General features: G+C 42.1%; 3 protein-coding genes across 4 annotated transcripts; 1 reads left to right on the top strand and 2 right to left on the bottom strand.

The window, feature by feature from the left end:
- The first annotated feature begins 1,194 nt into the window (after positions 1 to 1,194).
- On the top strand, positions 1,195 to 5,110 carry LOC105700814 (pseudouridylate synthase 7 homolog). 2 transcript variants are annotated; one of them, XM_012427128.2, is made up of 6 exons: positions 1,195 to 1,308; positions 1,565 to 1,766; positions 1,918 to 2,898; positions 3,019 to 3,946; positions 4,029 to 4,180; positions 4,263 to 5,110. In XM_012427128.2, exons 2-6 carry the CDS (start codon positions 1,574 to 1,576, stop codon positions 4,760 to 4,762), a joined length of 2,754 nt encoding a protein of 917 aa, XP_012282551.1. In that variant the 5' UTR covers positions 1,195 to 1,308; positions 1,565 to 1,573; the 3' UTR covers positions 4,763 to 5,110. The 2 variants fall into 2 exon arrangements, with proteins under 2 accessions (XP_012282551.1, XP_012282464.1); XM_012427041.2 differs by having other exon boundaries at positions 1,565 to 1,778.
- An 80-nt stretch (positions 5,111 to 5,190) lies between these two features.
- On the bottom strand, positions 5,191 to 7,788 carry LOC105701109 (zinc finger protein 239-like). The gene is made up of 4 exons (XM_012427590.2): positions 6,194 to 7,788; positions 5,915 to 6,084; positions 5,519 to 5,684; positions 5,191 to 5,448 (listed from the first exon to the last, which is right to left on the bottom strand). The coding sequence occupies exons 1-4, from the start codon at positions 6,357 to 6,359 to the stop codon at positions 5,207 to 5,209; spliced, it is 744 nt and encodes a 247-aa protein (XP_012283013.1). The 5' UTR covers positions 6,360 to 7,788; the 3' UTR covers positions 5,191 to 5,206.
- Positions 7,789 to 7,924: 136 nt separating this feature from the next.
- LOC105700924 (beta-galactosidase) lies at positions 7,925 to 13,990 on the bottom strand. The gene is made up of 10 exons (XM_012427262.2): positions 13,449 to 13,990; positions 11,592 to 11,764; positions 11,094 to 11,244; positions 10,918 to 10,981; positions 10,739 to 10,833; positions 10,161 to 10,391; positions 9,921 to 10,092; positions 9,252 to 9,373; positions 8,745 to 9,152; positions 7,925 to 8,487 (listed from the first exon to the last, which is right to left on the bottom strand). Exons 1-10 carry the CDS (start codon positions 13,518 to 13,520, stop codon positions 8,050 to 8,052), a joined length of 1,926 nt encoding a protein of 641 aa, XP_012282685.1. The 5' UTR covers positions 13,521 to 13,990; the 3' UTR covers positions 7,925 to 8,049.
- Positions 13,991 to 15,070: the final 1,080 nt, after the last annotated feature.

The raw sequence follows: 15,070 nt of genomic DNA, 5'->3' as shown, positions 1-15,070 counted from the left end.
GGGACACTACTGGCACTCTACGGGCACTCTACGGGACTCTACGGGACTCTGCGGAACTCTACGGGACTCTACGGGACTGTGCGGGACTCTACGGGCACTCTGCGGGACTCTACGGGACTCTGCGGGACTCTACGGGATTCTATGGGACTCTACGGGACTCTACGGGTCTCTACGAGCACTCTACGGGCACTCCACGGTACTCTACGGGACTCTACGGGACTCTACTGGCACTCTACGGGCACTCTACGGGACTCTTCGGGGCTCTACGGGACTCTACGAGACTCTATGGGAGTCTACGGGCACTCTACGGGACTCTACGGGTCTCTACGAGCACTCTACGGGCACTCCACGGTACTCTACGGGACTCTACGGGACTCTACTGAACTCTGCGGGACTCTATGGGACTCTACGGGACTCTACGGGTCTCTACGAGCACTCTACGGGCACTCTATGGCACTCTTCGCGACTCTTCGGGGCTCTACGGGACTCTACGAGACTCTATGGGAGTCTACGGGCACTCTACGGGACTCTACGGGACTCTACGGGACTCTACGGGACGCTACTGGCACTCTACGGGCACTCTACGGGACTGTGCGGGATTCTACGGGACTCTACGGCACTCTCCGGCACTCTGCGGCAACTCTCCGGTCCTCTCCGGCAACTCTGCGGCACTCTCCGTCACTCTGCGGCACTCTCCGGCAACTCTGTGGCACTCTCCGGCACTCTCCGGCCCTCTCCGGCACTCTCCGGCACTCTCCGGCACTCTCCGGCACTCTCCGGCAACTCTCCGGCACTCTGCGGCAACTCCGCAAATCAAAGCTCCGCATCACGTCGACTTCGAGGCAACAATGTACTTAATAGTAGTAGATAAGTAGATAAAGTCAAATGGAGCGTCATGAGTGTTCTTCCCTTACCATCAAAAACGAGCAGAATCGGTAAGCGTAGGTAAGCCACCACCGTCAACTGCCGCATGGTATTACCATCACGCGTACGTGAGCCGCCAATGGCGACTGGTAGATGGTATCGCCATCGCGAGTCCGCGAGCTCCTATCAGAAATTCGTTGCGCCGACCTTGGGGACAAAAAACGGTAAAAGCTAACGTACGAAACCAGAGGGCAGCACAGGATGCGATCGCTCGATCCTGCCCGTAAGCAATCTCCCAACTCATCTCTGGTAGATACTCTCTGCTCTTTTTTGGTTTTGGCTGTAACAGGCTGTAACAAAGAAGAAACCGGCTTTTGTAATAACGTGTTCGTAGTAAATTTTACAAAAGAATACCTTAGTAAATAATAGAAGACGATATTAAAGGTAGGCAGTAATTAAAATTTCAACGTTACATATAATGTATTGAAATTTGGTATAAAATATTGTCATTAAACTAAAGGTTTCTTTTGCCGGTTGAAACTTTAAAGTTAATAAGCCTTTGTAACAGTATTTCCTAGGTTTCTATGAAGGTGCCGAAAAAATGAATTTGATCTAGGCTACAGTTCGTAGTTACCTGTTTCTAAATTGTGCTTTTCCTTATTAGAATCTCTTAAAACATATAATGTAATAATAATTTTAGTGACAAACAATGCCACACAGCCGCAATCAGTCGAAAGATAGACAGAATGATGGTGATAATGCCACACAAGGCAGCAGAAGTCATTCCGACTCTGGCAGTGCCAGTAGCTACGCGAGCCGTAGATATCAGGGAAATCGTAGGAATTTCTCAAGAAAAGGCAGAGGCGATGGTTGGAATTCATCAGGTGGAGGAAGATCATATGGTAATCGAGGAGGTGAATTAAAAGAATAATATACCTTTTTGTTGGTGTTACATGTTCAGCAGCACAATTATTTTTCTTTTTTAAAACATGTCTCACCAATGTATAATGTTGACTTAAGAATGATCATCATTTGCTTTCCGTTTTGAATCAGGATACTATTCCAGTTATTCAGGAAATCGAGGATATAAAAGAACTCAGATGAATTATGAAAAAGATGGAAAGCGTCCAAAGTTAGAAGTTGGGAATCGCCTTAAAGAGATCGACATTGGAGTCACTGAGTTCATTGGCGATCATGAAGGATTTTCCGGTGTGATAAAGGAGAGATATGCAGATTTTCATGTACATGAAATTTCTGTTGATAACGAGATTGCTAAGTTGATTGATCAAAGCATACCTCCTGCACCGGAGGAACTAGCAAATATGGACGATTTAAAGAAAAACATTCCAGCAAGCGCTTGGAATCAACTCGAGCAATTGATGGAGGCAGACAGTAACATTTCATCTGTAGAAATAAATGTAACAAATATTGATAAAGAGCAACGTAGAGCCATTCACACAGTTGCTAAAAAAATACAAAATGTCATAAGTCAAACTGTCGACCAGGAAGATCAGAAAATTATAGTCATTACAAAGTCTGACAAAAAATCTGCATCTGGTCATCGATTTCGAAGCGATCAGATGATCGATTGGGCTCGCCGTGGGGGTTCTTATTGTCATTTTATGTTACACAAAGTGAACATGGATACTATGGATGCCTTAAATCAAATGGCTATGTATCTAGGTCTCAAAGTCAATACATTTAACTATGCTGGGACTAAAGATCGTAGAGCCAGAACCACCCAATGGGTGAGTTTAAAAAAGATTAATCCAGTTAATATATTACAAGCTGGTAAAGCAATACGAGGTGCTTATGTGGGTAACTTCAAATTTTGTGAAGAACCTCAAAGATTGGGATTACTTAGTGGGAATCGATTCAGAATTGCACTCAGAAATGTGACGGGTTCAGATGAACAAATAGAGAAAGCAATGACGTCATTACGAGACAATGGTTTTATTAACTATTATGGCCTCCAGCGATTTGGTACCGTGGCTGCCATTCCAACACACGAAATTGGCAAAGCATTATTACAAAGTAATAAATATTAATAATTGTAGTTACCTTTGTTCTTACTTTATGATCTAATCATTAGCTATTAATTTTCTAAGTTAAAGAGAGCTGTGATATCATCAATGCATTTTTTCTGTTTATTAGGAAATTGGGATAAAGCTGTTGAATTAATTCTGAAGCCTCGAGCAGGCGAGCAACAGAGAGAGCTAATCAATGCTAGAGAAATATTTGAAAAAACTAAAGATCCTCAGGCAGCATATGATAAAATTCGTCGTCCTGACCAAATAGAAGCAAAGCTTCTCCAAGGACTTTGCAGCTGTGGGATTAATAATCCCCAAGGAGCATTAGATTGGATTCCTAGGTACACGCGATTAATATATATCCACGCGTATCAAAGTTTCGTCTGGAATGAAATAGTATCCAGGAGGATCAGAGAGTTTGGTCGTAAACCAATAGTAGGCGATTTAGTGTACGAGAATTCCAACTTTAAGGAAGGAATCGAATCCTTGGAGTTTCCTCATGTTGAAAATGGAGAAGAAAGTGGACAATCTTGTCAAGAAATACAAACCGAGAACAATGATGAAGGCACTGAAACGACTAAAACAGACAAAGAAAATCGCAAAGCTGATTTACCGGACGAATCCGTAGACGAGTTAAATAAAGACCATGAAATGGTTCATAAAGTAAAAGAAGACGAAACAGCGACAATTAATCCTGGAGATGTCAGCGAGTGCACAAAAACTAAGGAACAGAATGAAGAAGTTGTGGTCTCTAAAGATAGTTCACTTGATTCGATGGCGGATGACGGTGGAAGCAAAGACGAGGTAAAGCCTATCGAAGCTTGCAAGAAAAGTGCTCAGGATGATATTTCATTAGAAGTTGAAAAAGAAACGATGAATCCCCTTCCAGCTGTAAAAGTTTTAACCGAGAAAGACTTACCAAATTATACTTTGGCAGATGTAGTCATTCCGCAACCAGGGTACGCTGTTACTTATCCTACTTACGCGAAAGAGTGGGTCGACGAAATGTTGGCCAAAGATGGATTGACGACTGATCTTCGACAGAAGAATAAGTATGCTAAGAATTATTCACATTCTTTAAAATTATGTTTAACAGAGCTCGATTTAAGGTGTCTTTAATATGTTTTGTTGCAGAAAATACACACTTAGAGGGGCATACAGGAAAATATTGGAAATACCCTCTAATTTGTCATGGCACACTATGCGGTATGTGTCTAAATACGACGATTTAATCTTGAGTGATGTTGACGAAATGAGAAAATTGACTCCGCCTAAAGATCAGCCAGGTACAACATCGATACAAGGAAACTGACTATATTTTTCATAATGAATACAGGTGATCATTAATGTATTGTTCCACATTTGTAGATGGTAAATACAAAGCACTGATTGTTGAGATGTCTCTTAAGCCTTCCACATATGCTACAATGGCTCTACGTGAAATTCTCAAGTGCGATACATCCCCCCAGACACAGGCTGCTCAATCGGCAGCACATGAAGCCCAGGAAGATGAAGGCAGAAAAGTTGAGGATGAAAAAAAGGAAGATACAGAAGGAACTAAGGAGACAGAGAAAGATGCCGAAGAAAGTAAAGAGAACATAAAAGACTTACACGATAACCCAGATTTGAAGAAGATAGTCGTTGAAAAAGAAGTTGACGAGGTGAAAGGTATAGTCAATGAAAAGACTGAAGTTAACACGAAAGTTGAAAACTCTGAAACCGTTGAAAATGTTAAGATAGTGGAGGATGACGGAAGAACAGATAAGACGATCGTTAAAACGGAAGAAACGATGTCAGAAGGAGGAAGTAAACAAGAGACCAACGAGGTACAAGAAGGTATTGAAGTAGTCGATAATATAAAAGACTAATGATGCTTGTGATAATAAGTAAGTTATTACAAAGGAGACCGGGAGCGCTTTTGAAGAAACAGGTTCCAGTTCCATTACTGTTTAAGGAGATAAATATTCGGAAAGTGAAGGCGAGCAGAGATTTTTAAGTTCGAGGAAGAGTCAAAGAAGCCGAGAATTTATGTAGCGACTGAGAAAAGTCAAGATATATATAATTAAAACAGGCTTCTTTGTATTCGTCACTGAGTAGGTTAAAGTATTACTGCTCTCTCAGTATCCTACAAGTACTGTTATATTCGTACTAAAAATGATTGTTTAATTTTTTTACTCTGCGAGCTGCGAGCCAATAAAATAATACTATCCATAAAATATGATATTTAAGTACGTTCATTTTGCGAATAGTCATTAAGACGCTCCGTGATCTATTTTGCGACGTAGATTTCATCGCGTTCGGTGTATCACTTTTCACTTGTGATACTGAAGTGGTAACCAGGGACTCCAGGGGAAAATAGGAGCCGGGGCGTGCAAGGTCGACCCAATCTCTGCACTGAAATCGACATTACTCGTTACCAACTTTTCGGTTTGTAAAATTGTACTTGCGGAAGATGCGTTCACGGAATCGGAGCAGTGAGTTCGCTCATGGGCTCGAAGGTTGCTGGCAACCGAGAATTTCTTATCACACGTTTTGCAAGAATAAGGCCTGTCACCTGTAACCAAGTAAAGTTACAAGTTGTACCGATGAGGCATTTTGTAAAACCGATTTGTTCCGTGCATTACCGGTATGTAACTGGACATGATGGTGCAAAGCAGCAGGTTTGCAGAATCCTCGGGTACACACAGGACACCGGAGTGGCCAATTACCAGTATGAGAGTATCCATGAGCTCTCAAGTCCCCAGGAGTTGGAAACGATCGACCACATTCATGACATTTGTGTGGTTTCTCCTAGACAGATATTTCTCAATTTTCTACATTTATACAAGCAGATTTTAAGATCGCCACAACCATTTAAAAAAAAATTTGTTCTACATTTTCTTGTTCCTAAGAAAACACCGTCTTGGTACCCCACGTTTTTCGATAACCATGGGAAATAATTAAAAGATAATTATACTTATATTAATTTTTTTTCCCATCGATTACATTTAGCGAGTTTAAAATTAATACGTGACTTCAACCTTGTAATGCGTCATCCTGTGGTAATACAAGTTGGATGATGCCGTAAATCGTTTCCCGCAAATTGGGCATTCATGGGGACGTTCGCCGGTATGAATCCTCGAATGGGTGTTTAGAGAGCTGCTTGTACTGAACATTTTTCCGCAAACTGTGCAGCCGTGCGGTTTTTCACCTACAGAGAAAACAGAACCGTCACTTTTATTTTCAATCAATCGTAGCAAATCTTGCCCAGTTCGAACGGTGAAGATATCACGATGCGGTATTAATAATTGAATACACACCTGTATGCGTTCTTAAATGTCTTCTCAGAAGAGATGGTCTGTCGAAGTCTTTCCCACAAGTTTGACAGGGCAGTCTGCGTGGATATTTCGGAGTTTCGTTTATAATTCTGGATCTTGCACCACGGCAGCTCAGATCCAAAGGCGCTTCTTGTAATGCACTTCTCATAGCTAAAGCAATTATTAATAAGTTCACGTAAAGGAGATTACAGCGAACCACGTTTAATAATACTTCATTAGTCGTTAAGTCTCCGGGAAATAAAATAATGTTATTTCGGTCATTGGAACGATTTAATGTGATTTTCTTATCGCGCGTTAGCTTGAAACTCACCCGCCATTTTGGTACTTCAGTTTAACAACCGTTTGCGAAGGATGTGTCACTTGGAAACAATTTTATTTACATTGCGGCAATGTCGAGGGCCATTTACGAACTAGGCACTGTCACTGACATGCTCTCTGTACGTTACTTGAAGTTTTAAGACACCGATTACAGGTGAAAAAGGGGATTCGCCAGGAGGGTACCTGAGCGCATGTCAGGGGCGGCGTCGTCCTCGAGGGCGGAGTTTCCATTCTTGCAATGGGGTGGAATATCGCATAATATGTACAACCTTTCACATATTTTGAGACTCATGGAGCCTTTTTTGATTAATGATACATTCGACGGGTCCTCACGTGTATTGGAAGCATTCTTATCCGGTTTACGTGCGAGACACCTTATCACCTCCATACATTTCTCTTCGGCATCAGCGGAAAAAATTACAAGTATATTTCTGGTTTCTACACTTGCCTATTATTTATAACACGAGGAATAATTCAACATTACGAAGAGTTTCGAATAATTACGATGCCCAAGAAATGAACTTCTTGTTACGTCTGCATTCGTGTTCTAAGCCGACTCCCTCTTTTTATAAATGAAAGTCCCGCCGCCTGAGGCATTGGTAGAAGGAATTGCAAGGAAGAAAAGAAGGACGTCAAAGAGAAGGAAAGAAGGAGAATCGATGGTGGTACCGTACCTCTCTGTACGGTGCACCTTATCGTCGGCAAAGAGTACCAGACGGTACCAGTAACTTTTCAGCGGCGCAAGTTGTATAACGTACGTGTATAGACGACAAAGTAAAAAGTCATGCCTGTTCGCCTCAATATTGCTCCGAATCGAGGGTCGATTCATACATGTTTTGTACAGGGTTAATTATAGCCAAGCGTTAAGAGCTTCCACCCCCATCGTGACGGAGCGAAACGCGTCACTTTCACCCGGGACCATTTTGGGAGGAATTATCAGTCTCTTTCGACATTGTCTCTTCTTCGGGAATATTTTTGAGTAGAAAATCATTCTTAGGATATAACTGTTCGTATGGTGCCTTCAAAAAGGCATAGGAGTAGGTTTGGTGGATTTCTAAAACGAAGCTTTCCGTTTGGGGTGGAATCCAAGATGGCCGCCACGGCGATCCCTTGGAAGCCCTCCGGAGGTGAACTAATCGACGCCGGACGTCCTGCGGCGTGCCCCTCATTTGTCACCCGAGGGATATTAACGTTATTGAGTCCTCGGGATCTGTACAAAACGCCGCAGGGTACCGGCAGACGATATTGTGCGGCCACGAGTTTGTATATCGCTCCATTATGTGCTGATCGATCCCCCAATGCGGAATATCACAGGTCGAAGCCTCTACACATCGCGGAATTTTTCACGCTGTAAATGTCCTCCTGTATGGTCAGAAAATAAGAGAACGGGAGGACTCTTCGCTATCAACCTCATTTATTTGGTATTTCTTTTTTCTTTTTCACAAAGTGATTTTTTTCGTGCGTCGTTACGACCACGCTCGATCCAAGATGGCGCTCTGAGCATTGAAATGGTTCCTTTTTCAGGACTCATCCAATAAGTTTTCTTCATCTGCCGTCTCGGGCAGCGTGTTCAGATTTGGGGTTGGCTGGAACTTGATTTTTCTGGTGATTGGAACGTATTCTAGCTCCAGGAGCACCAGTTCGTTCAGCCCTTTACGCAGGTAAGGAGCTGGGACGTATAAGGTGATCTGTGGCCCAGCCAAGGGCCAATATCTGCCAAGATTGTGACCATTTACGAAGGCGATTCCTTTCCCCCAGCCTGAAGTATCCAAGTAAGTGTCCAGAGGTGTATCGCTGACGGTAAAACTCCCACGCAGGAAGACAGGACCTCCGTGTAGCATCTCTTCCTCTCCTTGGATGTCCTGAAGCCCTCGCAGTTGGCTGAGGGAATTGAGACGAAATCCCGTAACGTTCCAGGAAAACAGGATCACGTCGTTCACCGTCACGTTAGAGACTCCCTGTGGAAAAGGGTTGAACTTGTTAGGTCCTCTTCAGCAAATCGCGTAGGGGATGTCTAAGTCGAATGTCGGGTAAAGGCACAATAATGAAAATAATATATCGGTTACGTGGAATACCTAGAGAAAGAAATATAGTTAAATATTGCTATTACGAGCTGCGAGGTAACATAGGACTATAAATTTACAGGTTGCAGTGGTGACGCTTAACACTATTTTCTTTTTGTTTTCTCAGGGGAGATACCCTCAAGGGGACGTACTTTGAAGTCTTCGATTTCGTTTCCAAAGTTCAGGTGACCCTGGTTTTCAACCAGGATCTTCAGGGGCTTTCCATAGGCGCCTTCCAGAGGCATACTGTTGATCTTCCGAGTACGACTAAGAGTTCCTACCAGACGATCGGCCACGTAAATCAGACCTCTGTCCTTGACGTCTGCTTGCAGAATCCCAGGATCTGGACCAGCTTTGGGCAAGGTCGTCTCGTATAAGACCAGCCAATGATTGATCCCTATCGATTCAAATGTCGGAGGGCTGTGCACTTGGACTGGACTGGTCCCGAACAACCTTATGGCTATTGTACTGAAGAGTCGAAGGATTGGATACACCGAAACGGTTCCATAATCTCCTTTCGGTGATATTGTTGGTAACGGCAGTGCTGGCAGGGGAAGGTACTGCAATGGAATCACGGATTCCCCGATAAGTCAATGTCATAGACCGTGAAAATATCCTTTTTATAAGTGCGATTTTTGGTTTTTTATTTTTTTAAATACCTTCGATATCACATTTCGGATCTGGAAATACTTGTGAGTTGGGTCTCCAGCTTCGGTCAGGGGGGCGTCGTAATCATAAGACGTTAATTGCGGACTGTACTGCTCACTGTCACCATTGGCACCTGAGTCGATGCAAAATAAACAAACTCGTCATCGTGGAATCTAAATATTTACTAGATAACATCGTACACGTGAACCTTCCGTGGTAGGCTGTTCATTCGATAGCGAGCTCTGAATTTTACACCGCTAACATTTGAACATATTATTCGGTAATACTGTCAATTAACACATTCGCGACCGGCATATTTTTTCCGTTTCAAATACCGAGTACCGGCGAAAATAATGAAATTCTGAAACTGGTTGCCGCAAACTTGTATCGCGTATCGTTGTGGACGTGATTCACGTCAGCGGCAATCGGGAATAGAATTTAAAATGACGTGAATTCACGTCAGCGGCAACCAGGAATAGAATTTAAAATGACGTGAATTCACGTCATCGGCAACCAGGAATAGAATTTAAAATGACGTGAATTCACGTCAGCGGCAACCAGGAATAGAACTTGAAAAGACGTGAAATCACGTCAGCGGTCGCGAATGCGTTAAGGACATTGAAATTAATCGGAAAATTTGGAAAATTAATCCTAGGGGCTTGTGACACTTTTCTGCGTACCAGATGTAAATCCGAAGTTCGTTCCCCCGTAGAACATGTAAATGTTAACGGAGGCCCCTTTTGACAAAATCTCATCAAGCTTCTTCTTCACAGTGTGCGTTTTGACTGTCTGGAACGGTTCTTCCCAGTGAGAGAGCCAACCAGGATAGAATTCCGAATTCACCAAAGGACCCTATGACCCAACAGATTCCTAGCGTAACCCTTAAAATTTTACTTCACGTTAAGTTACTAAAATCTTACACGTGGTTGGAAACGTCTCATGATCTCGAAAGATTTAGTCACGTTGCTGGATGTTCCAAAGTCAACGGTAACATAGGCACCAGGAACAACGCCACAACGCAACGCAGTACTGGTTGCACCATCGGTCGTGTATAAAAGTGCATCGCTCCCCACATTATTATTAAATATGTCCCTTAATTGTTGCATATATATAGAATCACATGCATGATAGCTGCCATACTCGTTTTCTACCTGCGGAGCAAAAACAATGGATACTTATGAACATGCATTTATCTCATATTTCATCCATCGAAATTATGTAATAAAGCAGGCTAAGTGATTTTAAGTTAACACATTCGCGACTGGGAAATTTTTTCCGTTTCAAATACCGAGTACCGGCGAAAATAATGAAATTCTTTATCTGGTTGCCGCAAACTTGTATCGTGTATCGTTATGGACGTGATTCACGTCAGCGGCAATCAGGAATAGAATTAAAAATGACGTGAATTCACGTCAGCGGCAACCAGGAGTAGAACTTAAAAAGACGTGAATTCACGTCAGCGGTCCCGAATGTGTTAAGCATTAGATTACATAGTCACCTGAACCATGATAATGGGGCCGCCGTTTCCTCTCAAGAAAGGCTTCACTCTTCTCAGTACCTCGTTTAAGTATATCTCGACATAATGCATGTAACCTATCGACATGAATGGAAATGTTATGCAACCTATCTTACTTAGTCGCTGTGTGTACCAAACTTACTGTACGATAAAGTGCTTACGAGTGTCTCTCGACCGTAGCCTTATATCCGGTACATCCCTTAACAACCAATATGGTAATCCTCCCTAAGATTCAGAATAGTTGTAATAGTCTATAGTCTCTCGATTTCCTATTTACTACTCCATTTATCCTTTCAAGAGGCACTCATTAAATTATTATGCTAATTTAAGACGTTACCAGATCTCTTTCCGCGCAGATGTATGGACCAGGTCTCAATAAAACATACAAGTCTTCTTCTTTGGCAATATTCAAAAATTCTACTATGTCAGCGTTTCCTGACCAAAGCCAGGTACCAGGCTCGGGTTGATGAAGACTCCACTCCACGTACCTACGATATTGACATGATAATTATTTTCATACTTACACTGGTGAGGGGTGAAAATAAGAAAAATATGCGGTATTAACACATTCCCGACTGGCAAATTTTTTCCGTTTCAAATACCGAGTACCGGCGAAAATAATGAAACTCTGAAACTGGTTGCCGCAAACTTGTATCGTGTATCGTTATGGGCGTGATTCGCGTCAGCGGTAATCAGGAATAGAATTTAATATGACGTTAATACACGTCAGCGGCAACCAGGAGTAGAACTTGAAAATACGTGAATTCACGTCACCGGTCGTGAATGTGTTAATCGATAAATACCGTATACATGAATTATGTTTAACAGAACTTACGTGGAAACGGCATTCAGTCCAGCTGCCCTAAGTTTCCTGAGTCTGTCTCTCCAATACTGTTTCGGTGTTCGAAAATAGTGAAAACTTCCGGCGACGTATCTGAATGGCAAGCCATCGAGCAGGAATTGATTGTTCTCGTAATCAACTTCGAATCCCAATTTGGCCGGTGTGTCCTGAAATTGCAAACTGTGATCAATCGTAATAATAACCCCATGATCGATCCGGGATCTTCTACCTTTTCAATCTAAAGACTTTATCCACGCTTTTGTGGGAGTACCAGAGCTTCGCTACGATATTCAAGGTCACTGCGATAATTATGCACAGTATCAATGCTCTACGTAGTGATAAAATCATAATTTTCCAGATTTATTAATCCTTAACGTCATCTTCGATAAATCTGCAGTCCGAAGAGCGAGTTGAATGGGCAAGATTTATCGATAGCCGTGTTTCCAAGATCGATATCGATAATCGAGATAATCTCGGAATCTAAACACTTCAGATCTGTTGCATTGTTTACTTTACATTAGATAAGATACTTAAGGTGATTAAGTGAAGTCCGGGTAATATTTTCTTTAAGTCAAGTTAAACTATCGCTTGCGAATAAACTGGATATGTAGAAAAATCCCTGCTACAGAAACAAGCCTATAAAAAAGGTGATCTATAGGTTGTAGGCCGTGAGGTGTTCAATAGACTTATTATTGGCTCGTGTTAGGTTAAATGTTAGAAATTATCTAATCTACGGAGTAAAAATAAAAGCTCTTCGGTGCGCGGTAAAGTTGAAAAATATTTTATGATACTTCACTCTGACTTAGAAATGTGCGATTTCTTAATGATACTGATACACAGAGGCAATATTTAAAAATTATGTAATTATACGAATAAAATTGCGATGTTGTCTAAAAAGCCTCTTATCATAGAAACCAAGCTCCGTAAACAATACTATCTGATTTAATGTTTGAGGTCCACATATCAAATCCGATAAGTGTTCCGTCTTACTCCTAGCTAATATGAAATGTTTCTGTGCCATAACAAAGTTTCCAGCCGATCACATATATTCTAATTTAATAACTTTTGAAAACTCACTTAAGAGTGAAAAATCATGAATTCGTCCATAAAATTTGTCGAACCCATCCGATTGCCTCCTATTAACCCTTAACTACAATAATTATTACTTCAATAATTATTTCCCAATATTCAGCTTTCAGGTAGTCGATCCCTATTCCAAATTCAATACAAGGTCATATTCATCGTACCCTTGGTTAATTAATTTATAAGACGAAAGTAAGCTTTTCATATTGGGGAACCAACTTGCCCCACTCTGTTTACGTTTGTCAAAGGTCATGGTCGAATACACGCATAGTCCTCCGTGACCAAGGTTTGTTTCGACAAAGTCCAGCTGCATCACTATTTTGTTATTAAATCTACCTAACAAACTAAGAAAAAAAATTCTCCGTTAAGAGCGGGACTAAAATGAAAATATCTAAAAATTAAAGCCTATCTCGATAAATTTTCAGTAGAGTATGTTCATAACTTCATATCGTTGTTTACGGTCTGAAAATAGACTCCATGCTCTCATGTTAAAACTCCATGGTATGGAGTTTTAACAGGAGACTGCATACTCACCATGAAGTTACCCTCCAACTGCATTACTATTTTGTTATTAAATCTACCTAACAAACTAAGAAAAAAAATTCTCCGTTAAGAGTGGGACTAAAATGAAAATATCTGAAAATGCACATTAAAGCCTATCTCAATAACTTTTCAGTGCAGTATGTTCATGACTCCATTTCGTTGTTTACGGTCCAAAAATAGACCCCATATTCTTATGTTAAAACTCCATGGAAATTCAGTACTCACCGTGAAGTTACCCTTCACCTCCACGAGCCCGAAATCCACCGCCAGTAGCGACAAAAGCACTAATCTCCACATTTTGTATCCGCAGATTTCGAAAAGTGCACGACCATCGACCGTCAGCAATCGAGATGATCCGATCGATCATGAACCATATAGAACGTGGTGGGTCTGGTCTGGTCCCGGCTGAGTCGCTGGTGGACGTCGCTCTTCTGCGGCTCCAAGAAGATGACCAATGGCCGGCGGGGTCAATTGAGGACCCAAACTCGAACGATGTCCATAGGTGCACCTCGCTCGGGACTCCAGAGCGCAGTGATCCGAGCTGTAGTCATAGGACGAGACTGCAGTTGGCGAATGATCAGCCTAGCAGGCACGCTGGTATCGATAGCACTCGATACCACTCGATACCGCGTTATCCGGCACGGGTCCACGGGCGAGCATGTGTCCTCCCGCGGTGCGCACTTTGTGAGAGAAAACAAGCAGGGAAGATCGCGGAGAAGACCTTCGCGGAGAAGACGTCAACCGGGTGTCAGTATCTGCACGGGATCCGTGTTGGTCGAGCCCTGACATGGAAGGAGCTCGGGGCTTTATCTTAACGCTGGTATTCCCTCTATTTGCTCGAGTTTCGCGTTATCAGGTGTTCGGCTCCGGGCGGGCGGACTTTGCATGCAGAGGAGGAGGCCCCCGGGTCTTACTGGTTTGGGTCGATGGATTCTGCTAGAATTTCTACGGTCCTTATTTTATGCCGATCGAGGGTCATCACTGATCTTTTGCTTTTTCTTCCTGTTTAAGGTGATATGCACGTGGCGTTAAAGAGGTCTCGATTCTGAAACTTCCTCTCCGAACTAGGTGTACCGAATCATTTCAAACTTGACAATGTGAATATGGAGTCTACAAGGAAGGTCCTGGAACCCATAAGAATTAAATTTTTTCTTCTTAATTTGTTTATAGATATTTTCAAAATTTTTATTACAAAATAATGAAATTTCATGAGCATCGGGACCTTCCTTATAACCTCGGATAAAGAACCTCGGACAAGAACCAAGAAAAAGATTTTTTTTTTTCGAAGAATGAAATTTCAGGGGCAGTACGTTCTTCCTCACAGCCTGCATGATCACGTGCTCAAGTTTTAGATAATTTGGTGCACCCGGTTTGGAGAAAAATTTTATAAATATTTTGACTTTTTGGTATGTATATATCACACTTTCTGCTCGACTCTGCGATGGATTTTGCATATAGTAAGAGGGGGAGTTGGTCTGGCTTGGATAGATGATGAGAATTTTTTTGGTGGAATTATGTAGAAAGAGGTTCGCTGTTTTATGACAGTGGGTCTTTCTTACTTTTTCATTGTTCGGGTTTTGCCTTATCAGATGCTTGATTCTGTGCAATGGACGTTGCATACTGCAGGGAATTTCTAGGGAAGGTTTAGTTTGGATCGTTGGTGCATCAGCAGAATTATGTAGAAAATCTAGAGATGCTATTTTGTGCCGATCGTGTATTGTTATCAACAATATTTTGCTTCCTTTTTTACTAATTGCTTGTCTTTCGCATTATCGGGTGCTGGATTTTTTGCGATGGACGTGGCATACTGTAGAAATGAAATTGAATGGCTTTGATGGCGAGGTACC

This window comes from Orussus abietinus, unplaced genomic scaffold (genome assembly GCF_000612105.2).
Source record: "Orussus abietinus isolate OABI.00-Male unplaced genomic scaffold, Oabi_2.0 scaffold210, whole genome shotgun sequence".
Classification (NCBI taxonomy): Eukaryota; Metazoa; Arthropoda; class Insecta; order Hymenoptera; family Orussidae; genus Orussus; species Orussus abietinus.
Note: the sequence above shows the minus strand (reverse complement) of the source record. Positions and strands in the feature narration are given on the sequence as shown.

What these genes read in the sequence shown, in the direction of transcription:
- LOC105700814 (XM_012427041.2), top strand. Translation starts at nt 1,574, where the DNA reads ATGCCACACAGCCGCAATCAGTCGAAAGATAGACAGAATGATGGTGAT. An exon ending in ATCATATGGTAATCGAGGAG is followed by an intron (nt 1,779 to 1,917) that starts GTGAATTAAAAG and finishes GTTTTGAATCAG; the next exon opens with GATACTATTCCAGTTATTCA. An exon ending in TCCGCCTAAAGATCAGCCAG is followed by an intron (nt 4,181 to 4,262) that starts GTACAACATCGA and finishes CCACATTTGTAG; the next exon opens with ATGGTAAATACAAAGCACTG.
- LOC105701109 (XM_012427590.2), bottom strand. Translation starts at nt 6,359, where the DNA reads ATGAGAAGTGCATTACAAGAAGCGCCTTTGGATCTGAGCTGCCGTGGT. An exon ending in ACATTTAAGAACGCATACAG is followed by an intron (nt 6,085 to 6,193) that starts GTGTGTATTCAA and finishes TTTTCTCTGTAG; the next exon opens with GTGAAAAACCGCACGGCTGC. An exon ending in ACAGGATGACGCATTACAAG is followed by an intron (nt 5,685 to 5,914) that starts GTTGAAGTCACG and finishes ATATCTGTCTAG; the next exon opens with GAGAAACCACACAAATGTCA.
- LOC105700924 (XM_012427262.2), bottom strand. Translation starts at nt 13,520, where the DNA reads ATGTGGAGATTAGTGCTTTTGTCGCTACTGGCGGTGGATTTCGGGCTC. An exon ending in GGACTGAATGCCGTTTCCAC is followed by an intron (nt 11,245 to 11,591) that starts GTAAGTTCTGTT and finishes TCAATATCGTAG; the next exon opens with GTACGTGGAGTGGAGTCTTC. An exon ending in GCCCCATTATCATGGTTCAG is followed by an intron (nt 10,392 to 10,738) that starts GTGACTATGTAA and finishes TTTGCTCCGCAG; the next exon opens with GTAGAAAACGAGTATGGCAG.